The 24,838-nt window shown below is 31.1% G+C and overlaps 1 protein-coding gene and 1 long non-coding RNA gene across 7 annotated transcripts in view; one reads left to right on the top strand and one right to left on the bottom strand.

Moving 5' to 3' along the window:
* The window catches only part of LOC130900491 (phosphatidylcholine:ceramide cholinephosphotransferase 2-like), a 118,950-nt gene that overhangs the window by 62,945 nt on the left and 31,167 nt on the right, over window positions 1-24,838 (top strand). For 2 of the 6 annotated variants that reach the window (XM_057811142.1, XM_057811143.1), the window contains exon 2: window positions 10,538-10,771. The exons of 1 other annotated variant lie outside the window; for it this stretch is intronic. In XM_057811142.1, coding sequence (XP_057667125.1) covers window positions 10,596-10,771 — 176 coding nt within the window. In that variant the 5' untranslated portion in view covers window positions 10,538-10,595. Of the gene's footprint in view, window positions 1-10,537; window positions 10,772-12,813; window positions 13,091-13,171; window positions 13,308-15,182; window positions 15,211-24,838 lie in introns of those variants that run through there. 3 more of the 6 variants (XM_057811145.1, XM_057811146.1, XM_057811147.1) reach the window with 3 other exon arrangements.
* On the bottom strand, window positions 1,196-6,117 carry LOC130900495 (uncharacterized). Its single transcript, XR_009060189.1, has 2 exons — window positions 5,897-6,117; window positions 1,196-5,740 (listed from the first exon to the last, which is right to left on the bottom strand). It is a non-coding gene; the product is annotated as an uncharacterized LOC130900495 (long non-coding RNA).

Below are 24,838 nucleotides of genomic sequence, written 5' to 3'. Positions count from 1 at the left end.
GATTACAACCATGCCAATTTTAATTAAAGTTAGCCGTAGGTCAGAACAGAGAAAGTGATAACAGCTGAAACAATTTAGTTTAATAAAATTGAACTGGTTAAATTTGGAATGTTTATGAATGCAGGATTATATACATTTAGTCTCGCCATAGCCACGTCAATAAAAATTAAATTTTAATGCTTCTTTCTGGAACATGTCCATGTGTGAGAGTGGGAACTAGGGAATCAAGTAATGTCGCAATTTATCATTAACTAGAATCAATTAGATGGGTTCACAAGTAATTATTGTAACCAATGTTAAAAATAAAATTACTTAATAACATATTTTCTTTTATGGAATTTCATCAGCCGCGATAGGCAGACAAAATGTAGCTGTAACAATTAAAAAAATAAGGAAAAAGGAAAAACATCGTTATCCAATGAAAAAAATGGTTAATTAAAACTGTACTAGAAAAATCGTTAATAAATTTGGATGATATTAGTTTTTTTTCAAACTTAAGCACATCTACCAATATCAATACTTTGCATGGCTTTGTCAGCAACAAAAGACTGGAATTTTTCAAAGACCATTTTTTAATTCCGTGTAAATTAAAATTTTATCACCAGTGCAGAAATCTTGTTAACAAATGCCGGCAAGATTTCGTGCTTACACGAAGCAAATGAGGACGTTAACAGTTCCCATCAAGACAATTATTCATTTCTGTTAAATCACTAATTGTGAATTCGAAAAGAAGTATCGAAACACAAATATTATTTGAATCATATTTGGAATATTTCTAAATAGATGGTTAATATAACCCTTATTCCCAGATCTGACTTTCATGAATTTTTTGTGTATGATACTTCACCGACTACTTTCGATGATATGGAAATTTGAATTAGTAAGGTGTTTTCTGCAATTACACTAGACATTTTAAGAGATGTTAGACTATCATTGAGTCAAGGGTTACGGTGCTTATTTCGAGCAACTGTTTTAACTAAATTTATCTGTTGTTATCTTCTATCTTATATCATAGAAGTTAGATAGTTAATTCGAAATTGACATAAGCAGCTTTGATATTATATTATTGATGAAAAAAATACATTATTTTTAGTAATATTTTAGTTAGTTAAATTTATTAACGAAAAATAACCGTTTACATAACTATTTTCGAAGGCTGAATGGTGTTCAAAATAGTTAGAAACACTTTTATAAATTATTTAAATAGGACGATTTTATTCCATCGTTTTATTGAGGTGGTCAAACATTCACAAAAAAAACTTTTCTAGCTATTATACAACAAATATATAACTATTATAATGTTTTTCTTATTTATTTATAAGATTTATAATCGTGGGGTAAATTAGTAGACACTTACTCTTACGTTTTAATTTATTTAAACACTATACCCTTGCTATAAAAAGTGATGTAAAAAAAAGATCAAAAGAATTCCAGGTCCAGTTCCAGTCAACTCAATAGTTATATTATAATATTGAAGAATTCCATTTTTTTGCTTTTTACTTATAATTAGAGATAGTTGTACCGTTTAAAAGCTCTATAAGATGCATGTTAAGTGAATAATATATTATTCGAGAATTTTTTTCGATCAGGCTCCTCATGGCGACTGTAGAATGAATATTATTAATCATGAAGCTTTATTAAAGATAATTCTGTCACCAAAAATTTATCAACAAAATACACTTTACTGTGAAACCTGTATAATCCCAAAAAAGACGACCCCCCCATTGAATGTAAGCAAATTCAACTATTCATGTAATTCTTAAAAAAACATTTTAATTTCGTTAATGACTTTCATCAACATCAATGACAAATTTCCTCAAAATGGACTAGTTCTGAACAAGTAAAAAAATATCGTGAAAATAATATGAAAATCAATAAAATTGTTACTTATACCTTCATTCAGAATTACTTTACAGTGAAAGAATCTAGTTACGTATGAGTTTTGTTCTCTACCTCTAAATAACCCTTCGATAACGTGAACAATTTAATGCGAGCTAATTATTATGTTATTCTGAGTAATTTTCTCAGTTCGGAGTATGAATTGATTTAGAAAGAGAATGGAAAATGTCATCTAGAATAAATAGATGAAGATTTACACTACAGATACAATAAAGCTGAAATTATATATCAGCAAACTACAATAACTAAGTTAATACATCTATTCTCATCAAATCTTAATCGAAGGTTATAAAAATAGTTGTATAGACGATATAAAACTTCTTATAGATCTCTAAAACAGAAAGCAGTTTCTGTGTATAATCGATGGGAACAACGGTACTTGTGGACCTATTAAATGGCAACGTTTTCTTTGAAGCTGTTTTATGGAAGCTTGGGAATCAGGTAGAATAAACGTTTATAAAACATCCCTCCAAAGTACCCTCTAAAACCCATAACATTCTTCATACAGCAGTTACATAATATGTATAAAACAATTCAGTAATAAAAGAATAAGCTGTGTGTTTCTTGAATTCTACGCCTTTATTTCTTGCAAAAAAATGGAATATCTGAATAACGGCAAAAGCTCATTCACATTTGACTTAATTAGCCATGTGAAATTCAACAATGTGATCAAATTTAGGTCGTTTCATTAAAAAAATCGTACGTTTGATTTGTTTAACTTCTTTTTAACACCTCGTGTGATTAAAAATAATTTTAGGTGGTATCTGTCCTAGAGATTCATATTATAAGAAAAATTTTTTTGGAAAAACTTCATCTTCTCCGTCTAGAGACCATATAAATGAAGGTGAAACATTTTATAATTTATAATTCAGAGCAGTTAAAAAGACAACGTTAGATGTCTAGCCAGAAATGTATGTAATCCGTCATTGTATACAATTCCTAGGAAACGTATGTAATTCCTAAAATTACACGGAAATGTGTAAAATAAATTATATTAGACACATTTCCTAGGAAATCTATACATTGTCTAAATAGCAATAGGAAATGTAAATATTTGAGATATCAATGGGTATGCGGGGGGAGCATACCTACAGCAAGATGTCTGCTATAAAATAAATTATTGTGTACTTCCAAGTGCCGTTCCGGCTTACCCTGCAAAAATAAATAGCCATATGGACTGACTCGTTTACATTTAACATAATATAATAATATAAAGACTTACTTTAATATTGTGACATTTATAATTACTTAATTAACAGACTGATTACTTACCAAACGAAAGTTTGACTTTATAAGAATAATATAAGTCGATTTTGTGATAAATACATTTTAAAAGTTCGTAGATACTTGATTTTCGAAGCTTTAATTAGTAAGATAATAGGAAGATTATTATATTTTACGATATGACTGTTACCTGAACGTTGTTATCTCAACGAGTACTTTATTAAAAGTTATTATTCTCATGCTAACAACGTATTTTATTACAGAAAGCATTATTTTTATACATTTCCTAATAAGATATTGGAATTATATACAATTCCTAGATTTCATACGTTTCCGGTAACATATATACATCTAAATATATAACTTTATATAATTTCGTATTGCTAAGCCCTTTCATATGTTTATGTTTTAAAATCGTCTTTTAGGTCTCTTCTGTTATAAAATTAGGTTTTTTAAATAATTTTTGAAAGACAGATAAAAATTTTGACGTTTCGACTATTTCCAGTCTTTATCAAAATATTGTTGAACTAAATGGACAAAAGAGCTGCAGATAGCTTTATGAACAGGTATCTAAAGTCCTGTCTTTAAGATACTGGAATACTGGAAGAATATCTGCTGGTACAACTTCAAAAATAGTGAGAAGTGAAAGTGAGAAAGTGCCGATCACCGTGCAAGTTCTCGGGAACGTACAAGGCGGTTGATAATTTCTTGATTGACACTGTCACTGACCTATATGTGTTCCCACGCGCGCTGAAGCACGGGTATCCAAATATGGAACTTGTTAAGACTACTCTTTATTCTATTAAGAATACGGTTTCTTTACTTTCTTTTAATCGTTTCTTCTGTTTATTGACGACGCAGTACGTTTCTATAATAAATAGTATGGAGTGTGATGAATATGGAATTCGTCTATTGCTAATACATAATTGAAAACAAAAAATTTAAAGCAATAGTGACAGCAAGAAAAATACGATTATATGAAATTGAAGAGGGAGACACAGTTAATGAGCGTACGGAACAGCGTTGGTTTAATCGTTCTATAGTAGAGGATTGACGATTGAAAATCGTTCGCGCTCAGATGGTCCACCTGCGTGAAATATTGAGGTTACAAGGGAAGCAGTAAAAAACCAAGTTAGTACTAGCACTCGCCGATTATCAGATTCCCTTCGACCTTCTCATGATATCATAAATCGTCATTCAAAATTATAGGTAATTTCTATTACTCTTAAAATTGTTCAATAGATCCTCACGAATTAATTGAGAATCAAGAGAAACCTCGAGTAAAGGTGTGTAAACAGCTTCTTGTTCTACCAAAAGAAGATCGTTTCATTGGACACGTTCTATTACAGAAAGCATTATTTTTATACATTTCCTAATATGATATTGGAATTATATACAATTCCTACGAATTGTGCACATTTTCTAGATTATTTATGTATTAAATAGTTTTAGAAACAATATTTTATACATTTCCTAAATAACTTCGGAATTATATAAATTTCCCAGTATTTATATACAATTTCTAGATTTCATACATCTATATATAAATTTATATAATTTCTTATTGCTAGGCCCTTTCATATGTTTATGTTTTCAAATCATCTTTTAGGTCTCTTCTGTTATAAAATTAGGTTTTTTAAATAATTTTTGAAAGACAGATAAAAATTTTTTCTACGACCGTGCGTTTTAACCCACTTTCCCGCACGCATTTTAGTTTTGAAAGTGTCACTTTCCCGCACTATTGTTACTACAGGTAAATAAATATTTACGAAATAGTCCATCAAATAAAATTTAAACCTTTTCTAGCTTTCTGTAGCATCTTTAATTTTTTGAAAATATAAAATAATAAAGATATTTTTTATATAACCTTGTACATTCTTCAAAGGAGTGTCACAAAACAACTATCAAACCACCCGGGTTTGATATCAGTTGCTATGACAACCCAGGCGTGTAATTGTGTAAAACGCGAAAGTTGTTCAAAACGTCTTGGAAGTGACCTAATAAGTACAATCTTCTTCCAAATAAAACCACATTAAACCAAATAACTCCTCTGGACTGGCAATTCTTACTAGTCTACAGAATGCAACAAATTGTGTTTTCAATATTAATATTTATAATAATTAGTAGTTTTCAGTTAAAGTTTTGTATATTATTATGTTTGTTGGAATAAAATAATTTTTTAAAAATGGGTCCTTGTATATACGGCCGTAGAAAAAATAATGTTCCTAACTCATGCGTAAAGTGTCTTTCCGCACTTGACCGCTTGCCCGAACTCCGCTCCGCGTCGTTCGGGTCAACTGCGGTCGCGTGCGGGAAAGTATCACTTTCCGCACTTGTTAGGAAAATAACTATTGACATTTCGACTATTTCCAGTCTTTATCAAAATATTGATGAACTAAATAAACAAAAAAACTGCAGATAGCTTTATGAACAGGTATTTAAAAACCCGTCTTTAAGGTACTGGAAGACAGTTTCGTCCAATCTCTAATCCACGTATTGTTCCACTGAGCTCGTCTCTGGTGTATTCAAGGGGACAACCCTTGCACAATCGTAATGGCTCAATTACTGAACACTCTGCTCAAGCAGAATATAATTTCAATTTGAAGTTACGGAAAATCTACAAATGAACAAGAAAAATTGTATAGGACCTATTAAGAAATGATACCTGGGGAATTTTAATTGACAAATATGCATATAATAATGAATTTTTTTGTGATAATCAAAGTATATTGCTAGTTTAAGAAAATTTACCCAAATTATCTAATCAACTAACCTTGAAACAGAAGCTGCTTCCTCTTACTACCATTTATAATATTGAGTCTAAACAGCAAGTTGCTTATTTTATTTACTAATAGATACCTAATATAAATACGTTTTCATACGCTGACTACTAGTAAAGTAGTAATGTTTTCCCGTTAAACCGGGTATCCACTTCCTTGTACCTAATTCACGAACACCGAACAACTGACACCGGCTGATAATATCACATTACATAAATATTTGTGCTGTATCTACATTTATTATCATCTTTAACTGTCTTTCATATCGCAGATAACTCGAATTCAAGTAGATAGATTAGATACCGATAGACATTTTTTTGTGAAAATATTGCATAATTTTATGTCAGGAATATTCAAGGTTTGTGAATATAATATACCCTTGTGACAAGTAATTATATGAATTATTCTCTTGAGTATATAATTACAGTATCACTATTAGAAAATTCTGTATTTTTCCACAAAAAACAACACTGCAACTTTCACATACTCAAATACAAGAAACATTTATTCTTTCAAATTGAAACAGAGAAATTTTTAGTAACAACTTGGTTTATTTATTTATTATTTATTTATCATGAACCGTTTTTCAAATGGTAGACCCATCGTGCCTCACTAAAAACTATTAAAGGCCGATGTCCGCGAAAAAGCCAATTGGGCACATTGATTCGAGCCTTGAAAAACTGGGTGCTTGGCACTCAACAAGGACTCGTTTGCAGTTTCTTCCTCCTCCAAGTACCGGTGATATTCCGGAATGCCTTTAGCGTGTCCCATGTAAACTCTAAACCAGTTTATTGAAAACAATGTTAGCATAATACAAACGCACGCATCAAATAGAACTATGAGTATTCCGCCTGTACATCATTGACCACGAAACCACAGAACAGGACCGCACTTCATAAAAATTTATATATGAAAATTATTTACAATAGTATAATGTCATATTTTCATATCAAGTTTTTATAAAATTAACCTTTAATCATCAACTATTCTGAGAACCTAAAGTTTGTATTTTGTTCTTAAAAGAGAACTTTCCTTCGGATTGCTTGTTCTTCAATTCCTTTCAGCGTCTAAATAATAGGTTTTTCATGATTATTTTTACAATTTCTTTTTCACAAAAGTCGAAATTCTCTTTCAGTTTAGATTTAGATTGTGGATCTACAGCTGTAATCAACATTTACTTCAGCTGTGTATGTGGTAGACATCTTAATACTACTACAGACAATCTAGAGATACACGAGCAGTATTACAGAAGACTAAAAAAACAATTAAAGATACTTACACGTACAAAGATACAAAAAGGAAACAAGCAACGTTCAGCGTAAAACTTATTCTAGCCTTAGGTTAGGTGATTCAAAGATATAACTAAATGAAACGCATACCATTTTATAGAGGACACTCTTAGGCATAGGAAACTTTTTTTAGTTGGACCAAACATTGAAAATAGCTCTTAGATGTTACTGATAAACTGCATTTTTCTTATAATAAATCGCTGTATTATTTTAAGTTTTCAATATAAAATTCTGATTTTTGGGGCACTTGTGTTTAGTGTTATAGCGCATTTAATAGCAATCATAATAGAAATAAAACTTTAAGAAATATCGCAATCAAAAAGCTTCACTCTGTAGCGAGCTATGTGAAATATAGAAAAATTTTGATCATATAAATAAGTCCCTAACTTTTACGGTAAAAGATATATGATTTATTTAAAAAAAAGCACTTTAAAATACGCGCGAGAAGCGAGTTCACTCAGATCGGCTATACATTTGGTAATGGCTTGACCTAGAGATGGAGTTGGTTGCTTGAAAAATACCAATGTATTAGAAAGTACACAATCTATACAGGATATATTTCAAGTTTGAAGACGCCACGTTGTATAGTATTTGTTTGACATAGATAGTGAAATGTTGAAGAAAATCCACAAATAAAGCCGTTTCAGTTGAAATATGGGTCCTTCACACCCGAAACAAAAGAACAATGAAAATAATGAACTGAAGGGAGGAAGAATCGACTCGAAAGAAGGCAAAGATTACCAAGCCGCACAAGACCATTACCAACATATGATCTCCTCCTCAAAGTCCTCTACCTCACGCCTTATAGATCCTTTATTATCTCCCAACTAACGACAATAAGGAAAATTTTGAAATCCGGAAACTGAAAAATTTTCATCACTCTGAGCAAATGCCAAAATTATGATTTATTCAGCTGCCAAAACCGTGAAGTAGCTTGAATAGGAATTATATTGATTGAATTTGTTTGTTTGATTGAATGAATATTTCTAATTAACAGGAATATTCAAATCAACGTTTGTTGTGTATATTTAGACTATTTACAGTAATATACATATACATACATATACAATATACATTCTTTCACATTTATTTTAATGTACAGAAAAATATGTTGGGAAAACTCGATTTGTATCTATTTTGAATGATGTTCAGCTTTTAAATGAGATTGAGGGATGGGAGGAAAGAGTGATGGGGAAGAGAAATTGACAGATAGAATGAGTAGTGGAGAATGTGAAAGACGAAGGAATCTGAAGAGGTAAAGCCAAATATTAGATACAAAAGTATATCAACATTAATTACGATATTTCTAATACCGAAATTCTGATGTCCCAACGAAAAAACTGGATAAGTTTTTTATTAAAAAATGATTGTTTTTATTTTTCATTACGTAGGAAATTTATGTATTTATTCCATGATTATATAATATCATAAAACTGTTGAAGTTGTATTGGTTTTTAATACATTCATGCAAAACAATTTATCTATATTTCTGACCCACTGATGTGTCCATAATTAAATTGAAAAATATGGAATTAATTAGAATATTTATAGATGTTGAAATGAGTAGATCAAAAAAGAAACTTGAAAAATTCTTTTCCACTTTTAACTGTATTAAGGTACTTTACTTGGTTTACGATTTCCCCTAATAATATCTCCAAAATTAAATAGATACAATAATTCTTGTCAGAATGAATCCTTAAAAACTACCGAGACAGTCTTTTTAATTTGAAACAGTAAAATAGTTCGGCTTCCAAACTATTGGTTTCTCCACCATACTATTGGAATATTGGTAGATAGAAACCATTGAGATACCACCTTCACTGTAACACAAAGCAAACAAATAAATTTTCCATAACGCATGCTACTGCCGAAAAAATACCAACAAACTTCAAACATTTACACATGTGTCGGCTGCTGCTTTGGTTAAATACCACATATTTCTTGCACTTCAGTTCGTCCTGAAAGGTTAACTCACTCTGACGGTATGAAGAAGAAGGGGGTGATGATCTGGTCTTCTAACATTATTGTTAAGTATGAAATTTTTTCTTTCAATTCTTTTTTTGGATCTTCGTTAGGTCCACACATAATAATGAAAGTAAACCCTTCATTTTCGCTTACTTTGGATTCGTATCAAACTTATTTTTATTAAACGTTCCTATTATTGTAATAAACATAAAATAAAAAACATAAAAACGTCGCTGCCAGGATTATCATGGAAGAAAATCACCAACAACTGAATATTTGGGTATGCGAAAACTCACAATCAGTCAAAACAACAACAAATTTGAATTGATGATTCCTGAACATTTTTTAGAGCTGTTCAATCGTGATAAACTCGAATTTTGCGTCAATATAAGACAATGGATGAAACGTGGTCGGCAAGTGAACCGACTCCAAAGCATTAAAAATCTCAAAAGTTGGCTCGTAAGGTTATTGCATCAGTATTTTGTAATGCGCATGGTATTATATTCAACGACTATCTTAAACCATGAACACATTATTACATAGCGCTATAGCGTTTAAAAAACGAAATGCGGAAAAACAGCCGCGTTTGAAGATGAAGGGTTATTTCATCAAAGCCATGCACCGTGTCAAAAGTCAATAAAAACGATGCAAAATTGCATTAATTGGGCTTTAAATTTCTTCGAAACGCACTATAATCTTCAAACCAGCCCCTGCGCCTTTATCCCGTTCTCAGATCTCAAGAGAATGTGGAACATAAATTTTGCGCCGATGCAGAGGTTATCGTCAAAACAGAAGCCTATTTTGAAACTTAAAACCAATCGTACTATAAAAATGTTATCGAAAATATTTTTTGCTTTAAGCCGTATTTATTGATCTTAATCCTGCATGTTTATTGAAGCCATCCACCCATATCATGTGTGGCATTCCTGTGTTATTTTGTATTCCTAGTGTCTCCATTTTATAATTATGACTTCCAATACGAAATCCAAAATCTATATATAACTAAAATTATCTAGACAAGGATTTATTTTTTGAGGAAAAAATAAATAAAAAGAAAATCTTGGGTCTAATAAAGATGATCAAAGATAAACTATTCTGATTTTCTTAAATTAATCTTCGTTTTGGGTGTAATAAATCTAAGTATTCACTGAGTATTGTCAGTACTTGAAAAATTTTACATATTTATTACATGAATTGGTTTTGTGATAGATAAATATATAATTTCAATAGTCAGTGAAGTCGTACCTCTTTGCAAAAAATTTAATTTGCCATTTTCAGTAAACTAGTACCAGTTCCTAAAATAAGGTTTAGAAGTGGAAATAGAATGTTCAAGGTGAATTTAAATATAGTCTGAAAGAAATATCTTAACACCGATTTCAGAAAATATGTTGGAACGTAGAAATAGAAAAAAATATTTTCTTTAAAACACCCACGTGATATGATGGGTGTCACTTCTTTATCAGAAAATGATGAAATTCCCCGCCAGAAAGTTTATCCGGAAAACTCTGGATATACCGAAAATATACAATTGGAAGACATCAAATACATAGATGAAAATGAAAATATAAGTGGAGCCGATCTCGCTGAATCACACGACGGGATTCAAAATGGGCAGTAAGTATTTCTGTATTATCCAACTAACAGTAATATAATCGATATTTTTTAACAATACTCACTTTGAAAATTATGTCATTGCCACAGCAACTGAATCTTTTATTTAATCTAAACCATATCTAGTACCACCTAGTCAAACTCGGGCCCGACCGTTTTTCTTCAAATCCTATACAAGTGATGCTACTTAAGTTATAAAATAGACAAATAAAAACAAACATCTATACTTTATAGATATAGATTTTTTTAAAAAATATTTTCCATTGATATCGATACACTTTTGCATGCGTTTGAACTAATTGTTGAAGCATTTTTTTTTCCATTTCGATTGAGGTATCTCCAAAACATGTAAACAACTCAAACAGCATGATATGCTGTATGACAACACGATTGGCGTACTTTCACCATTAAAAATGTCAAACTTATTGATAGCATTGTCAGATTTGACATATCCACATCAGTGTTGCCATATCTCAAAATTTAAGTAGCAACTCTCGTACTAAATGTGTTACCTACATAAAGCTACTCTATAATGGTGCAGATTTACGATTACGATTCTATAATAATCCATTATTATTATTAGCCTTGTGCGTTCCTTTCTCTTTAGTGGAGAGATTGTAGTTTGCGAAAATCTCATCGTTTTTCATCATCGTTTGTGTTCATACTACGGAAAAATCTTTCGTATCTTCCAACACAGACGTTATTTCTTATCAAAACTAAAATAATGAATTCTCCGTCCACGATATCTCTTAGAACTATTTTTTATTGAGAACATATACACAACGTAAATACAAAAACTGTTCTAACCTAACTTTAAAGATACAATGTTGCTTATACGACTCGATTCATGCAATCAACTCGGGTGGTACTACCTGCAGTTGATAAAAAGAGAGAATTTTACAATGAAATCAATGCCAAACTTTGAAAGTGGCGTTGGGTCACTCTGTAGTCCCTTTGCATACCTTATGAGGTTTTATTACTCTATACCTTTCTGAAATAAACTATAGTATAATGATATACAATTCTTCATCATTTTAAGTTGATGTTGTTTTTGAAAAGTGATAATATTAGTATTAGTCACGATCGAAAACAACATACCTTTAATATACCTACTCATTTTCAAATATTACCAACGTTTAAATACGTCAGAATTCACATACGGACAAATTTAATGACTTACTAATAAATGTTGTCATACGCTTATGTAAATTATATATTGGCCGGTTTATTTCCTTGCTTCAATTCTTCACGAGGTATGTATATGAATATCAATTATATTCTCAATATAAATATTGACGCTTGATTCCTTAAAAATTATCATATACAACTTGTACCTACTACGTCACTGTAAATTTACTCTAATGAATAAAGTAATTCTAAAACCATTTTCACAATGTTTAAACAATGGCCTTTATCATCTCCAAATTACCAATAATTAATAAGCGTATTTTCTATGACTTCGGTGATTGGTTCCTCCTTAGAATAGTATTAAATTATATATACTAGGCATGGACCATTATAAGAATTATTATAGAGGCCGTTCGACGTTGCCACAAATTACAAGAAATAACCTATATAAAGATTTAGTTATTCGATTGTACAATAACTGATTTAAACTGGTGAGATTCAAATCACATACGGTACAAAGGAATTATCAATCGAAGATCTCATCACCTAAAGCAAATAAATATTTCACACATTTAGATAAAAGATTTTTGAATAACTAAATACCATTGCTCAAGAATGATGAACTGTCACCTTTTAAAAAATACTACATATTTTTTCAGATATCTCAATATTACAGTCAACATGTCAACATCGTTTTGCCACATTTTCAATCTATAAGTAGGTACGTTGAAATATTTAAGTTTGTTGTTGTTTTAAACTCTGAACAAACTTCAATTATTACAATTGCGAATAAGCTGTGATATAACGTAATATCCCAATTCCAAAGAATATAATTATAAAAATGTAAACAAACTCAATGGACTTTGATTATCAGTGTAAAACTTCTAGTGTCGTAGTAATACAGAAACCGGCAACGCTGCCATTTTCTATGTAGTTTTGTCAGTCGGGAGGTAGTCGATATCCGTCGTAGGTTGTGGTGTCAATGAATTTTCGTATTGAATTTACACGGTTTATTACTTGTTTGATTTCGAATAACAAAAAGAGTGATTGTCATTAGTTTTTTAAAAATAGATACCTGTTTGTGCCTATAAATACAAGTATATAAACAAACACTTGGATATTAGGTTATGTTCTGCACAGTATGTTTACGAAATATCTATTGTGATTTATTCAGAAAAATCATGTTTGTCTTAAGTAAGTGAACAATTTTATTAGTTGTTATCATAAGAAGAAAGTAATTTACAGTGTTAAAAATTTAATGTTGAGTAATTTATATCAATCGAAACTTTGTACTATGAATAATAGTGTATAACGTTACAAATTTTTATTTCCGCTATTTGAGCATCAACCATTGCTTTTTTTATTCAATGTGTAAAAATAAGTTTTTTGGCGAGATTGATCATTCCATCTGGTAAGTTGGATTTGCTTAATTAACATGTTTCATTTTATGCCTAGTAATATCTTGTAAATAATGTGATATTGAATATTGAATAGTCATTGTAGTTAGATTAGTTTCAACTTTCGTTAACTGATATGTTTTCCAAATTTCCTATTTGGCAAATGCCATGTTGTCGATTTCTTCTTATCAAAACAAAGTTATTCTAAAATAAGAATAATTTAGTGATATCTACCATTTTAAGTATTAATGTAAATTATATTTGATTATTTCTATTAATATATCCATACTTGACAGAACAGAGCTGGGTTAGCCACGTGGTAATTATCTTTATTTCATGGCGATGAAAATATGAATTTAAGTACACAGATATCCTTCAATATATTGTGTTTACGAGGAGTTCTCAAGTATTTCGTATAATAATAATTAGTATTCATCTAACAATTTGAACAGTTTGCACTATTCATACCTTAAAGTTATTAAATAATTCAAATATCTCTTAAAACACAGTTGCCAAATCTTCAAAAAACAACAATGACCAGACGACTAATTGAAACAGCTGAAAGGCATGTATCCTAGGTATAAAATATTCCTATTCTATTCTTATTCTCATCTAAAAAGTTTAGAAACTTTAGGGAAAATTAAATAAAGTAGTAAATATAATGTTTATCCAAATGTTTATGCAAATGTTATAAGGAAGGTTTTTGGTTATACTGATCAAGTATTTTCTTGTTGCGATAAATATTGACTATAGGAAGGTATGTTCATTCAAGCATTTTCTCAGTGTGTAGTCTTTACCCTGTTGTCAGATTTGTGTTGCTTGTGATTGCCTCTATTGTGTTCCATAGAAGGAGAGGTACGGACCCTATTATCCTAAAAACTTCTAACCTGACAGCTGTTATTTCTCGATTATAAATAAAAACCAATTTATGTAGACTATGAGCAACAGTTACAATAATTTGTTTACGACAAACAGTGAGAATTAAAAAAAAATCAATGTATGCTGTATTCAACATAAATTAGAGTTTTTCCCTAAAAATATTTATATATATCCATTGCTATATATTTGTAGGGTGAGAATAAGGGCTTGTCAGTATGGTATTCGAAAATTTTCATAAAGATTTAGCCAGGTATTAGTTAAGGTATGGAATACCTATTTTATAACAGTTTATATGGAGCAAGACCAATATCAATGGTGGAAATGATCATTCAGGTTATCGTTGTTAATGCCACACTGAGCCTACTTATTGTATATCTCTTATTCCCTCAAGCTTCATTAACTGAAGTGTGCACAAATATTTCTACCTATTAAATATTAGATAAAAGCAAGCTCTTTCCCATATCTTCAAAGTATTTCCAAGGATATGGTCTTTTTCAACTCATCCTAGTAAAATACTGTCCTTTCATGGGTCTATTTGAGCTTTTATTACTGTTTTATATAGCAATTTTATAATAGAACACTAATCTACATTCATTAAGGCACTGATTGCCAAGTTCTTTCTCGGCCCACTTTTAATCATTTTCGCTAACCACAACACACTGAAGTTTTCAATTTCAATTTTTATTGCAATTTCAATTTGAAAATCGAACTATATCAGTAAATAAACACGAATAACAACTTATTGATATATGATTCTAGTTTTTATTATTTGTAAATAGATAACATTGAAGATATGTGAGATAAAATAAATCCCATAACTAGTAGCTACACAGATTTTGAGATCAGTCTGTAGGGAGAAATTAAGACTTTACACTAAATTTGACTGCACCTTCAAATCAGGGTTTTAAATCGGCTAATAAACATTTAATGAAAACTCTATTTTCATTTATTTTAGACACTTGAATCGTTTACTTTAATTTGCATAATATTCATCTGAAAAAATCCAGGATGTATCCAAGATATCAGTCCTGAAAGGTGGTGAGTAAAATTAAGTTTGAATTATTTTTTATCTGCTTAATTTAAATAAGGATAGGAATTTGAAATTTTGAAATTGTACTCACACCACAAAGTTGTTTGATAGAATCAATAAATTCGGAAACAAAAAATGAAATAGAATATGCTTCATTATTCACAATCACATTACAATTGAATTTTTCTCCACATTTATGAATCATGTATAGTAACACTTTATATACAGGGGTTTGTTTCAGTAACGCCATCCGTATTCAAGATAAAGGGCGTTGAAGTTGAAATTTTATACGAATATGTTTTAGAAGCTGGTAATTGCAATAAATTTGTTTTTATGTCTCACTTTCATAAAGGGCTCTAGTTACACGGTTCGTACCAAGTAGTACTGAACATAACTTTTTCAATATTTCGATTTATTAAGCAAAATTTCAAGAGAACTCACACCTTATTTAATTTTACACTGTTTATGTAATGAGAATCCACATGTTAAAAGGGTATCACATTACAAACATTCATTTAAAGTTAATCAGCAACTACAGGTAACAAATTAATAGTAATAATCACATTCTACCTGGAAATTTAAATAGTGATATCTACTTGGATTTTTTAAGCAATCACTTTTTCGAGATATTACAAGATTTGACGCTAAACGTGCTAAGATCTCTATTTTTTATGCACTCTAGTAGAAGGTGTCATAATAGGCTAGTTGACAAAATTTGGAAATTAGTTTAAAACTATAGCTTAGCATGTATTTCAACCCAAAAATATATTATTTTAAGAAAAATAGGTTTTATACGTTAGTATTTTGAGTTTTTAGAAATAAATTTGAAACTGATCGCGAAAAAGGCCAAGACTGTCATGGCGTCTTGAATGACGTCACACCTCTCGAAACAGCTGTGTTTGTTTATGACAGTCAATTGTGGTTTTTAATAAATAATGAATTCCTCGTATTATAAATACTGTATAATGCCTCTATGTGAAAGTACAAAGATAAAAACGCCAGACAAATTATTCATATACGTTCCAAACAATAAACAAATACGAAAAAAGTGGTTAAAAATGGCAACTAATTCCACAAATTATTTCTGTCAGATCATTTTGATGTAAGTATCAAACAAAACTTGATGTATATTTATAAATGTATAGTAAAAGAATGAATTTTTCAAAATCTACCATAATATACCACATATAACATATAAAATGTTATGACTCAATTAAGTTAAAGTAATTAAAACTTTATATTCGCTAACCTGAAAATCAGTTAAGCATTTTCATTCCACAGTGGGTAAATGCAACTCTCTGACTGGTAACTGCTAATTAAATAAGACTTTGTTTTTCAAATAATACTTACATATAAGTTTTAACACTGCGGACTTCCGATAAACAAAAGTAGGTGTTCATTGCAAAAAATTTGTCAAGCACAACGGCGTGAATTTTGGGCAAATTACTGCAGTTTTCTTTGTTAAATCTTGATTCTATGACAAATTATACCTGTCTCTCAAGATTAAACTAAAAACGAACTTTATTAATTTAACAATAATTGCCGAAAACTCGAAATAACCTGGTCACTTTAATTGGTGTTTAATATCACGTGATTAAACGCCTCATTTTGTCGATTTTATTTTCCAAAACTATTACTAATCTTTTATTATTTTTGTTGAAAAGTTGTTTTTTTTTATTTAATAATTATCATGGTTAATCAATAGAAACTCAATGCCATCCGATTTTTACTTAGTGGAAACAAGTCTATTGGTAGAGTAACCATTTTCCTAATCGATGGATTAGTAGAGGTGCAGAAGCTCCGATTCATAGGCGTCCTTGTTCATGCGATTTTAATCCCTTGGATTACACATTTTGTTCGTATCTTAAAGAAAAAGTGTGTGCTACAAAGATAAATTCACCTCAAGAATTGAAAGACAGAATTCAACATCACTTTAATGACCTAATACATTTATCATTATTTTATACCAGAATCGGTTATTACTTCATAATTTTCAAATAAAAATTTCAGAAAACGGTACACAATATCGAGTTTTATTAATAGTACCTTTTTGGTGTAAAAGTAAATGATGTTTAGGTTTTCTTGAAATTTTTATTAATAAATCTAATATTGAAAAAGTTAAGTTCAATAGTACTTGGTACGAACTGTGTAACTAGCGCCCTCTATGAGAGTCAGGCATACATTGGATCAGCTTCCATATTCGTATAAAATTTCAATGCAATGTTGCCAGTAGTTGCGACAAAATCGTAAAAAATATGAAACTTTGTGAGAATTTTCACTGAGACAAACCTAATTTTTTTTAGTTTTCTATCTATCCTAGTGGGATGAAAGTTGAAACACACTGTATTAGTGCTGTATTCCATTAGTAGGATGAAAGATACAATCTTAATTCAATAAGATATCACCTATTATTAACATATTTATATTAATTTATATTAATAGATATTTACCGTACTTCACTACATTTGCATTAATAACAAGCTTGTAGTTGTCATCACTTTGATAAATCTTTATAATCAATGGATGCCTCCTCTTGAAAGGAACAATTGGTGCCAGGAGTAAATAAGATATTATTATTATATCAATCTTATTACATATTAGCTTTAGTACCTTCAAATCACAAACTCGATAAGTTTTTTCTGGTTACCTTCCATATGTAGTGGTTACTTGCTAGTTACACAGTATCCTTCAATCTTTCAAATATCTCTCACACGTTCATATCTATATATTCATTCTTTCTCATACGTTCAACCAACAAAACTATTCTCACTGACTGACTACTGAATACTGAACATACTCTTCACACTACCACTACACCAAAACTCACAATTAGACTGTAGTCGATAACTTGGTTATCGAAACGCGCTTTAGACAGTAATTGTGAGTGTAAACAGTGTGTTCAGTATTAATATCACCAACGGTTCTAGAAATTCCAACTAATTGACTACTGAATAGTTCAAAACATGCCATCTATCAAAGTTTCCGTTCGATAACAATCTCACTCATCTGCTTTACATTCCACATTGGAATGATTAGAAATTAAACTGCATATTTATCCTCTAACAACCATTCTGAGAAATCCTAATCTTTTTAGGGACCAATAGAAATCATTACACAAGTTTTGACGAATCCGATTCTTTGACCTAGTGGTGAAAATTCAATCAGCAAAATGTCTTTGCAGTCTCCAAAAACGATATACGTGAGTTTTCGAGGTGTCAACATTTGCATATGCTTAAATTTCGTTGGGTATGAAGTGTGCCTCCATTGTTTGCTGTTTAGGTATGGGGTGTCGTAAGATATCCAAGTTTTATCCCTCGTGAGTATTTGAGTAATAAAATCATCACAGTATTCATTCTAGCGTCTCATAAACTGGAGTGCGCTGCCCATCCGTGGTTTTTTGTGTTGTTCAATAAGAATTTTGAATACCCAATGTTAGCAACGTTACCAAAATTTCAAATTTTCAGTAACGATTTAATGAATTAGTGATCGTGAAATTTATGAAAATTCCATAGCAAGAGCACTGATTGTAAACATACGGTTTTGCTTGAGATTATCTTCAATTGCGTAAATGAGTTTATCAGTAACCAAAGATGAGCGTCCATACGCTCTACATCGTGCACTTGACCACGTCCTTCATTAAACTGTCTAACCCATATCCTAATTGAATCACATTTAGCATTTTGTCGGCAACGGCGCGTTGTCAGCAGCGATCTAAAAATGGCGTACATTTTTTCTGAGAAGTCAGAGAGCACAAATTTTATATAATAGTTTATACTTGATTAGCACCAAAATTTGGAAATATTTTTCAAGTTTCTACCCTGGCAAACCAGTCGGTAAATACGATCAGCTGATGTGTTGTTCCATTCTTCTATGGTTTTTTGAACATAAAAATTATTTATTTCCCTTATAGGGTTGGCTACTATTAATTCTTATGAGCACCGTAATTGATTGGTTACTGAAGTTTGAGATTTTTTATACTTTTCGGCATTTCAGCATAAAAATAGCTTATTGATATTAAACTGTACTGCAACATCCGTGTGTGTATAAATCGTTGATAATTTCTAGAGAACATTAAATATAGAAGAATTAACGCACAAAAAGAGAAATCAAATTCAAAAGTTCTTGTAGACCATGCTTTAAATTTGAAATTTATTGGTAATAACTTTTTGGAAAGTAATGAAGAATTACGAAATTGTTAGGCATTATAAATAGTAACATAAGTTGAAAGTGTCTAATGGAAAATATTGTTACTAGACAATTTTATACGAACATTTTATATCAATTTTTTTTATTTTTTATGTTTTGAAGATATTGAAAAGGTAATTTTTAATTATTTCCTGCCCTCTACTGAAATTTAATATTTTTTTATTATTTTTACCTAGTTATCATTAAAATGTATGATTGATTACAATACCTATATCAATTTGATTCTTCATTTCATTAGGCTTCCAGACAAAAATGAAGGTTGAGTTAATTAGAACCAAAAGACTTTTTCTTTCAATTGGAAGAATTTCGTTAAACCAATGCACATAGTTTATTTCTATGAAATTTTGTTAGCTATAAAGTAATTATTGACAATCAGATGTGGCACACGAAGTTTAAACAAATTCAATGAAGTAATCAGGCAACACGGTTGTTATTCAATGAAACCTTTGTCTCTGAGACAGTTAAATAGAGCGTATTTTATGTTGTTTGGTTAATATTTGAAGTGAATGAACTTATAACGAAGTCTGTCGCCACAGGATGCTTATTGATTTTCACTTTTACTTAAATTTTTATTAGGTAGTAGGTTTAACATATGTTCCTGTGTGTGTGTGTGTGTGTGTGTGTGTGTGTGTGTGTGTGTTGATATAATCATTGAATCTCTATAGTTTCTTGTTATTCTTCATCCAAATAATTAATATCTTTCTTTAACATCATCAGGGAGATTCCTCTTTCATCATATTTCACCCTCTTCATATACTGTTATGGTTTATGTTTTATTGCAGTTTAATAGTTTCTAGATTTTTTTTTTCATATTATAACCATTCTTCACAAGTTATTGGAGTTCGGAGCTCTAATAGCTGCTTCTCCATTAAGTTCAATACATTTTTGCATACAATTGTCAAATCATACCTCCAAAACAAGTGATTTGGACGCATCAACCGCGTCAAATTGAAATTTCATGAGAGATTTGAAGCAGTGAAGCTATCAGAAGGCAGTTTGTTTAGAATTAGGCATAAACATTTGACCATGAGGAAGCTTTTTCCAAAATGGGGGCCACGTTTACTCACAGTCGATCAAAAACAACAACGTGTTGGTGAGTCAGGGCAGTGTTTGGCCATGTTTACACGTAATAAATAAGATTTTTTGGGTCGATATGTGACAAAGATTGAAACATGGATCCATCACTTCACTCCACAATTTTTGACAGCCAAATGTTCATGCAATATTGAATGTATGTGATGCTAACTAATTTCCAAGTATGCCTCAATCTCACGATATGTCATGTCACGTTATTGCAATATCTTAAACTTCTATTCAAGAATTAAACTAATCAAAATGTTGTCAAAGTCTTCTTTTATCCTACGAACAGTGGTAGCAGATTGCTCAAACCTGATAGTCTGTACTGCAGACTATTTGCCATTATAAATATTCTCAATTACTCGTCGTAGAGTGTTTTTGATTAATTTCTCCATTTTCTGTTATGTTTCCTATATTTGTACTTTGCTACACCCGCTGTGCAGTTTCCTTTTTTAATCATTTGTTCATAATCGGTTTTGGAAAGAATGCAAATAGGTATAGAAGAGTATAACTTGGTGAATAAGACATAAGAAAAGTAACAAACCAATGACACAAAAAAGAAACGTGGTGGAAAAATTACGCAAATAAATGGAAACAAAAAATGATGGAAACTAAAAACTCAATCAAAAACGAAAGGGGAGATTAAGAAATAAATTGGTAGACCAAATAAGGAACCTGGGGAGGAGAAGAAAATCTGAAAATCTTTCGAGGATTTAGGCAAGATGTCGAAAGATAAAATTATTGCCAGAATTGCCTCATCAGACATTTAACAGGGTAGAATGAAGAAGCGCTTCCTCAAATTAAATTGAAACGAATAAGTTTTATTTTTAATCTATAATGTTATCACCTGCTGTTATGATCGATCAAATTCAATTGGGTTTTTCTTTATGGCCTTTTGGACATCACCCAAATTATCGTATTTTTGGTTGCTAAGTCATTGTAATGATCGAAATGAAAATTCGAGGGTACGGTATCGGGTTAGTATAGTGGTTTCCCGTCAGACAAAATAAATTTCAAACCAAAGTATACGCATAGGAGCCTGATTTTGGCTGCGAGCGTATTTTTTTCAAATTATCATGTATCTTGACGCTGTTGTCACACGCGAAATGCAGCCGGTGTCGCCAGTGTCGTTCACATAGGACGCGCGTGTCGCGCGTGTCTTTAGCACTTCATTGTCTAATGTTGTTGGTTTTCTTGATCGGAAATAGTTAGAGAGATCATAATTACCGGATCTGAACTTAAGAGAAGTATCTTTGGTATTTAAGAATTTTTTATGTACTTGGATTAGATTCGAAAACTATATTGGTCGTAATTGCTGCATCAGTATCTTCGCGAAATGCAAAAAAAGTGCAATATTTCATTATTTAGAAGTCACAATAACCTTAAAAAGTCTCTGACCAGACTTCGAATGGTCTTACAAATATCGACATGCACAAATTCATTCTTTGGATTGAAAATCCAACCTGTTTTTTCTAAAATCTCATAATTTCTCACGAAAACTTCCAATGTACTGTTAACAATAGTTCTACTCAACACGAATGCAACATATTTTTTTTAATGATTCGAATACTATTCGAACCAGTTCCATGCATAAACAACATACATAAACAACAACATATTGCGTTACCATAGCAACGAACAATCACTTATTAGAAGTGTCAGTGTAAAGTTTGACATCAAAAAAGTAAACCAGAGTTACGCAATAAATTAGAAGAAAAAGATGTCCACCGAAATGGTGAAAATCGAAAAATTGGAGTATCGAGCCACCACCAAATACCTGTATTTAAAAGGGTTAAGAGGTAAGCAGATTTACGAAGATATGCTTAATACCCTTGGTGATCAATGTCCTTCGTATGCGACCATAAGAAATTGGACTACAAGCTTCAAAAGAAGTAAATTTTCCATTGAAGATGATGACCGAAAATATCGATATAGTTTATCATATAATTTTAACAGACCGTCGAATTGGGCTAAAACGGATATCTGAAGCACTGAATATTTCATACGAACGCGTTCATCATATGTAGTTCACGTCGATTTGGACATGAAAAAAATTGCTGCAAAATGGATCCCCAAATGTTTGAATGTTGACCAAAAGCGTACAAGAAGCATCGCGTTCGATCTGTGCTCGATTTGAAAACGATGTGAGCTTCTTAAACCGAATTGTTGCTATGGATGAGACTTGGGTACATTTCTACTATCCAGAAACAAAGCAAAAATCGATGCAATGGCGACACTCTGGTTCTCCAAGACCTAAGAAATTACGTGTCCAAAAATCTGCTGGAAAAGTTCTTGCTCCAGCTTTTTGGGATTGCCATGCAGTAATCATGATTGATTTTTTGGATAAGGGTAGAACAATAACTGGAGATTTATATTCGACATTATTGACGACTCTTCGGGAAAAAATTAAAGAGAAAAGGCGCGAAAAGCTATCCAAAGGTGTTTTGTTTTCGCAGGACAACGCCCCTGCACACAAATCTCATGTTGCCATGCAAAAAATTCGTGATTTAGGGTTCGAATTACTAGAACACCCCCCTTATTCATCAGATTTGGCTCCGTCCGACTATTATCTCTTTCCTCAACTGAAAAAAAGTTTAAAAGGTCCTAAATTTTCTTCCGACGAGGAGGTAATAAAAGCTGTGGAGGTCTGGTTTGCAGAGCAAGAAAAAACATTTTTTTTGAAAGGTCTAGAGACGTTGCAGGTTCGCTGTAATAAATGTATCCAATTAAGAGGACAATATGTTGAGTAATAAAATATTTTGACATTGAAATTTTGTTTGGGTATAAGAATTTTTCAATATATCCTCGTATTATGTTTCGGTCAAACTTTAATATTTTGGCAGTTTATGAATAATAACGATATAATAAAAACACATTCATAGAAATGGAAGCTGTTTTATTTTTGGGTTTTGGATTCCGTCGAAACACAAGTGGAGCACCTATTGCCAAAAATTTGTTTTTCGTGATCGTAGGTAGATTTGTTCATCGCCGGTTATTGGATCGTATCCAAGTAAATTGTTCATTTTTTGGTCAAAATATATGATAGCTACACACAATAGGGTAAAAATAAAGTGCATTATTCATTATATGTGTCACATCATAATAAATAAGAAATAAATGGAAAAAACAAAGATGCGGCCTATTGTCTCCACTTTTTATCATATACGTGTTGTTTGAAAGTTTTTTTTCTAACAAAGAAAAAAGGACATTTTTTGCATAATTTTTCTTTTGCATCAGTCTCCTTTTAAGTCTATACACTGAGTCCAGTGATGCTCTAACCTTGTTAACCTTTCCAAAAACTAGTTGCCCTCTTTCTCTTCAAAATACGCGTTTGTGTATGCTATTACGTTCTCGTCTCATGAAAACGGGGCCGCGAAACAGGAGAGGAGACTGGGGGCCAGATCTGGTGAATATGGTGGGTGTCCCACCAAGCATTTTCTTTTTCAATAGTCGATTAACACAATCCCATGACTATCGCAAGAAACGGTCGATGAAACTATCTTTGCGCCTTTTTCGGAGTTGGTTTCTCCTTTGCAATCCACCGTTTTTTTTTTCATTTTAGGAATGTAGTGGTGGGTCCAGATTTCATCTATCGTTATGAACTGCGCTCATCTGAGAGACCGTTTTATTTATTAACTCACTCCAAATTCACTCTCGAACGGTGTGTATAAACGACAACTGCCTTATAATATAAATTATCAACGTATAGGGTTAAAAAATTTGTAGAACAGTTATATTATTAGAGGAATTATTGGTGGCTTCGTGAAGAACAGCGGAAGTGGCTGATTGTATATGAGCGTTTTCTTTACTGTGGTTTAAAAAGTAAATAATATTCGTTGAATTTACTAAACAACATTTAAAAATTATTAGTAATGAAGTGATATGACTCGAAGTTTCGAACACGTCGTATTTGAGATAAAACAATATCTGTTTAAACATTAACATCAAATTATCTAATGTCACTTGGTATTTTTCTTAAATTAGTTTATTCTAAATAATGAATGAATAACAAGTGAAGATTGTTACGTTTTACATGGAATGTTTGTGTAGTGACTGGACATGGATGATAAGTGAGTTTTTTTTGTTCTAAATAAAAAGCTTGATAAAAACTAAATACAAATATTGATTCAGAATAGTTTTAGTGCATTAATGAAAGGGTGATTTTAGTCGATCAACTAAGAATTAGATATCTAAATAAGCAGGTACTGTAAATACACCGAATATACTGTTACTACAATAACTGTGAATCACATTGAAAAAAGTGTAACGTTTATCTGATAAGGAATCGTGGAAATAATTGTGTGTAAAGTTAATTAAATTCACAGTCACAACTTATCACACTAATTTCAATAG

The sequence above is a fragment of the Diorhabda carinulata genome, chromosome X, assembly GCF_026250575.1.
Source record: "Diorhabda carinulata isolate Delta chromosome X, icDioCari1.1, whole genome shotgun sequence".
NCBI classification, from domain to species: Eukaryota; Metazoa; Arthropoda; class Insecta; order Coleoptera; family Chrysomelidae; genus Diorhabda; species Diorhabda carinulata.
This window is presented reverse-complemented; position numbering and strand designations above follow the sequence as displayed.